Source organism: Parasteatoda tepidariorum, chromosome 3 (genome assembly GCF_043381705.1).
Source record: "Parasteatoda tepidariorum isolate YZ-2023 chromosome 3, CAS_Ptep_4.0, whole genome shotgun sequence".
Classification (NCBI taxonomy): Eukaryota; Metazoa; Arthropoda; class Arachnida; order Araneae; family Theridiidae; genus Parasteatoda; species Parasteatoda tepidariorum.
The window spans coordinates 87899039-87905411 of NC_092206.1; the positions used below are offsets into that span (position 1 = coordinate 87899039).

Consider the following 6373-nt stretch of genomic DNA (forward strand, 5'->3'; position numbering starts at 1 on the left):
CTAATAATAAGACTTTTAGGCACTTAAAATGTAATTTTTTTATGATTCGAAGATGAAGGATTTAGCTATAAAACAGTTTTAAATTTAAAGAAAAGTATAAGGAGCTGTTATTATTTCAGATTTCGCAATTTCTTTTGCTGCAACCAATGCTACAGAGTCATTTATCTTTTTAACGATTATCAAATTTTTTATGTATATTACTAATGACAGAATTTTAGGAAAATTGCAAAATTCAGAATAATTTAAAGCTTAGAAGAACCATGCTATCAATTTCCCTTAATTTTAATTTTCTTAATTAAATATGTGTGTCTGTGTTAGTTAAAATAATTTAAAACATTTAGAGCAGAATAAAGTAGAAAAAAATAGTGCGTGGAGACCCTTCGCGCGGGGAAGTTAAACTTCGCAACCTGCGACGTTAAGAATCAGCAGTCGCAGAAGAATCACTAGTTCGACTCTTTTTCCTGCTCCGCTCGCTTCAGTGCTCTGTAATCACCGTAATATTGTGCTTTTTTCCCTCGTGGATCTCTTGAACCAGTGTTTATGGTTGCCTCATCGTCTCGCCCTGGAAAATGTATTTGTATTAATAATGTATGTGAATGCGTCATAATGTAATTTCAGAAGAGAAACAATCAATTGATATTCACAAGAGACGTACCTTGACATAACCTTAAATCCGTCGCATTGTCCGTGGAATTGTTTTCACTCATTTTTTACAATTGTTATCCACTAAATTTGAAAGTAAAAAATACTATCCTATTAAATTATATGTGTATCAAAACAAACTGAAAAAATATTTATAGAAAAACAGTACTTTAATGACTCTTATTATTTTTGTGCAAGTGAGAACCAAAACATTTATGGAAACAATATGGAAATGAATGAGGGAAAACTGGATCCTACCACGTGATTTCCCGGCCAATAAAAATGTAGCGTTAAACGTTTAACGCAACCTTGTTTGGAAGTCGCATAAGAAGTATAACTTAAAAAAATTTTTCGTGTGTGTTACAATTGTTGAATTGTTATTTGTTTTGTATTGTGACAAAGTATGTACATATCAAATTCATTAAAATTGGTCCAGTAGTTCTACAGGTAATCGATCGATTCTGCAAATTCACTTAATTTCTTACACGAGAGCATTTACTTCCTTTTTTTTTTAATTGAGTTATAATTTGACATACTTAAAATTGTTTTCAGAGCAATGTCTCTATTTCTGTACTTTATTAAATTTCTGTACTTTTCACCATAATCAGTGGTTTATTTGAAAAAAATTTGTATGAATTATTAAAACTATAAGCAACATTATTTCTTCACCCTAGGAATCATCTGTGGAAATGGAATCAGTTTCCGTGCGACCTTATACTTTCTGTACTTAACATCTCCCCTCCCCCGCCCTAGGAACCATCTGTGGAAATGGAATCAGTTTCCGCGCGACCTTATACTTTCCGTACTTAACATCTCCCTCCCCCCGCCCTAGGAACCGTCTGTTGAAATGGTATCAGTTTCCGTGCGACCTTATACTTTCCGTACTTAACATTCCCCCTCCGTCCGAGCAACCATCCCAGGAAAAACGCACATTCAAAAGTAAATCCTTTGCTGTAATAGGAACAAGCCCATAAAAGAAACATATTTATAAGTAACATATACCTACCTCGTCATAGGTAACATCCGTGGGAAAAGACCAATTCATAAGTAACATTACCCGTTTGTCCGAGGAACCATCCGAGAAAACAGTCCAATTCATAAGTAACATTACCCTTCTGCTCAAGGAATGATCCGTGGAATAAGACCAATTTATAAATAACAATACCTAAGAAACAATTCGAGAAAATAGGCTAATTCATAAATAACATTGCCCATTTATCCGAGGAACCCTTCGAGAAAATAGAAAAATTCTTAAGTAACATTACCCATCCGAGAAAGTATACAATAATATGTACGTAAATAAGATGGAAACGAAAAATTTTCAGTCAATATGAAAAATTTTCCAATTTTTTTAGAAATAAAAGCGCAAAAAGAAAAAATAATAATACACTACAAGCCTTAATAACTTTTATTTTAGTGCAACTCTCATCTTACATATTACAAAACAATTCTTACATATTTTGCAAAACATTAATGTATTTCTCTAAACTCTACATTCGTATAGCTTATTTATTCTATAAACATCTGATGCAGACATAGCTTTCTTGTTGTAGACTTCGACTAATTCTCTACCGCTTTTGTCTGTCATACTGTATTCGCCTCTCTTTTTCACAAAGGAATTGCTTCCATACAACATGATGGAGTTGAAGTCAAAGGAAGATAGGAGCCTATTTTGTTGTGGAGCCAGCTTCTTGAAAGCGTAATACCATTCTGTACGGTAAAAAAAAGTTTTCATATTTTTCAAAACAAATCAGTAGTTTCAATAAATGAACGTAATTTGATTCAATAAACATGTATGTCTTGTTCTAATACAATGCATTTTTGTAATAGAAGCATTTTTTAGAAAAGGTTTTACTGAAATAAAAGTTACATATTTATTTATCAAGTATGGAAAAAATAAGAGTCATTTAAATGCAAACAATTTGCCATAATTAAATATAATTTTTTGGATATTAGTTATCACATACGTTTTTTTAAACCGTTGAACCACCGACCCGATTTTTTGGGCTTATGACTACTACTGTTCAACTCCGTTTTTTTAAACCCAATCCAGAAGACAAGGGCACACATGGATTAAGTATTGGGAGACATTTGCTTTCGTGGAGACCTTTTTGATGGAACTACACCACATTTGCATTACATTGAAAGGAAAACAATGAAAACCTTCCATGGTTATTCAAACGGCAGAGGGACTCGACTAAATACACCCATGATCCGTCAATCACTGAAGATATTTCACGTCAGCACTTTGGTCAGTGCATGCCGAATTCGGTACGGCCAGCAATCGTTGGGATTCGAACCCGGTTCACCTCATTGAATAGCGAACGCATTATCCCTTGAGCCATCACGACTCTAGTTATCTCATATGATGTATCTTATATGTTCGCAAATTTTAGTCGTGAAAATTGTTTTGTTTTTTTTAATTTTAACCTTCATTTAAAATATTAAAAATCATGCTCGATCTTGATTTGGCATCAAAATTTCTATCAATCTCTTGATCGGATCGGGATTTAAAGCTAAATGTATTTAAATTTGTGTGGTGAGGGTGCTTAGAACAGGTGCTGTCTGAACGAGATCTATACTTGAACTGTTACCAGTCTCGCACATTAGTCAATTGATATCAGTCACACGTAAAGCGATGCAAAATCAGATCATCTAATACATTATAGTTTAAAAACTACTACTGTAATAGTTCTTCCGGCAGATGTTATAAAAAAAACAATTTCTCTGAAAGAGATATTTGAAACAGGCAGCATTCGCATATTATCAGCTGGAACATGCTACAGTATTTATATGGGTCATTCTCACAAAAACAATCATTTTCATGTCCCCAGTACATTTTATGTTTGTTTTACAACTTACGAAAAAAAATTTTCAGGGAAAGTGCCCTTCGGAATGCAAGCTAACAAAAGAATAAAAATAAAATTATCAATTTTTATTTTTTATTTATTTTAGGTAATAAAACACACATTGGAATTGAAGGTAACGAGGAGGCGGATCAGCAAGCCAAAAAGGCCACGAGCTTCAGCCGGGTGGGAACGATGCCCCCAGTGGAAAGAACATTCATTATTAGATACATCAAGCAAGCCACAATGAATAAATGGAAAATAGATTGGAGTGAATCAACAAAGGGCAGGCAGACACATAATTTCTTTAAAGATCCCACAATAACTCGCCTGCAGTCAAACTTCTATTTAAACCAATTCTTAACGGGCCACGGGGTTTTCGGAATATATCAACAGAAATTCTTCAATAAACGAGCAAATTGTAAATTTTGTGACCATCAAGACATTGACCATCTCATAAAATTTTGTCCCATATTCCAGACGATCCGTGGCAGAAAATGGGATCAATACACTACACATCAACTTTATGCTGATATTGACTGCAGGGGGAAAATCATCGAAATTCTTAAATATACCCTGGATGATCTGCTTGCCCCTGCGAGTACACCTGACTAATTTTATCTGGTTTTATTTTTTAAACTTTCGACTTTTAGGCTTTCTGGTTTTAAACTTCTGCGTTTAGTATTTTACTTCGGCACTTACCGTTTCCATGACTTTATTCTCCCCTTGAAATATCATCTTCATTATACACTGACTGAGCAAAACTCTTGAGATACCCACCTAATATCTGGTCGGGCCCCCTCTGGCCCTGCGGAGTGCAGCGATACGGCTTGGAAGTGAGTCTGCAAGGCTCTGGAACACGTCCGGAGGTAGTTGGCACCACACATTCTGCAGAGCGGCAGCCAATTGTGGCCTGTTCGTGGGTTGAGGATTCAATGCCCTGAGCGTGACGTCGAGGGCATCCCAGATATGTTCAATGGGGTTCATATCAGGACTTCGAGGTGGCCAATTCAGTCGTCCAATTCACTCGTCGAACAAGGCATGGGCGATATTGACGATATGTGGCGCTGCGTTGCCATCTTGATACACAGCAATGTCATCAGGATGTTGAAACATGACAAAAGGGTGGAGATGGTCTCCAAGCAGCTGAAGATACCGCTGACCAGTCAATGTGGCACCCAGAACGACCAGGTAGCCCATTCCATGCCACGAAAATGCACCCCACACCATGACTGATAGGCCACAGGCCTGGACTGTGCCCACTTGGCATGCTGGAGCCATCGATTCATGCGGTGTATGCCACACACGGTGCCCCCCATCAGCATGGAACAGTTGATAACGTGATTCGTCAGACCAGATCACGTTACGCTACTGTTGCAGTGTCCATCCGTGGTGATTGGTGACAAATGCACGCCGAATTGTCCGATGACGCTGGGTTAGCAGTGGCATACGGGTGGGGCGACGGCTCTCATACCTGAGAACACGTATGTTCCGACGGATTGTCCACTGGGACACGTCTCTATCACGGCCAGTGTTGAATTCAGCTGGGATTTGTTGCACAATTGCTCTCCTATCTCGAATTACCACTCGTCTCAGGTTTCGCCTGTCTCTGTCATTTAGGACCTGTGGACGCCCGGTATGGTATCTGTTGTGGACTGTGACACCCTCATTCACCCATTCACAGTAAACTCTCGACAAGGTTGACCTTTGGAAACCGAATTTCTGAACCACTTCCGAAATGGTATGTCACATGCGTCGGGCACCCACAACCATGTCGCGTTCGAATGCCGTCAACTCACGACGACGTTGCATTTTACTTGATCACTCACACAGCCACTTCAAGCAATGTCTAACACGCAACTGAGACCGTCACGGAGGCCACCAGGTGGCGTTGGTCACACGTGTTGTTCATCCACCAATCAGAGCCCTGCTATCCCATGAGTTTTGCTCAGTCAGTGTACATGGGACATTCGAAATGAAATCTTGCTCTTGGTCAACTTCAGCACCCTCTGTCTTACCTGGTGTCATCTTTGAGTGTTATCCTCTTAGTGAAACTTTGGTTTACCTTTGAACATTTTTAATCTTAGAGGCACTTAGCCTTGAAGGGGAGACACTTGAACTTTTAGTCGACTATTTTATTTATTCTACTAAGCTTATTTTAGCCTTATTTGTTTTTTAATATGATTTTTCATATGTTACCATTTGATGTTTTACCTGACCTCACTTTTATATGTTTTTACCTATATTTTTGACACTTTTATTGTCGGTTGATTTTATCCACTTTGATGTTTTAAGCACTTTTAATTTTTATTCTGTTCTATTTTTATTTTATTTTTTTGATTTTGGGATTTTTCCTATGTGTTTTAATCTTCTTAATTTTGTACTTTCACTTTTCTGTAGTTTGGTAGTGTTTAGTTCACGTGTAAACGGGTGAAACCCTTATCCGCAAACTCCTTCGGGGGTAGGTCGGTTACTATTGGTCTTATTTTAGGTAATTAAAATATACCAATATGTCATTCCCTCACTTGTCCCCACTGTTGATTTAAAAAAAGAAAAAATTGTTTCTGAAATTAAAAAAAAGAATTTACAAATTCGTGTTTTTTATTTCAGAATATTGAAATATAGAATTCAGAAAATCAATTTTAAATTTAATTTCCGATAAAAATATTATCACAGCACTATTTTAGACTTTGTCCCTAGTGTTTTGCATCATTCCCTCATAACAATGTTTTTATCACTTGCAATCTTCTTAGAATAAAAATATTTTAATAAAAACTTTAGCAGTTAACAACTGGCATCATAGAACAAAATTGCAGTATGTTTCCATCTTCAACTTAAAGAAGCTTTGCTGTGGAATAAATTTGAATGAATCAAACCAGGTAAAA

At 36.8% G+C, this 6373-nt stretch overlaps 1 protein-coding gene across 1 annotated transcript in view; it reads right to left on the minus strand.

The window, feature by feature from the left end:
• Positions 1-2032: 2032 nt before the first annotated feature.
• The window catches only part of LOC139425175 (astacin-like metalloprotease toxin 5), a gene marked incomplete at its 5' end in the record, with an annotated part of 14391 nt that continues 10050 nt past the window's right edge, over positions 2033-6373 (minus strand). Inside the window, 1 exon segment of the mRNA XM_071178939.1 lies at positions 2033-2352. Coding sequence (XP_071035040.1) covers positions 2126-2352 — 227 coding nt within the window.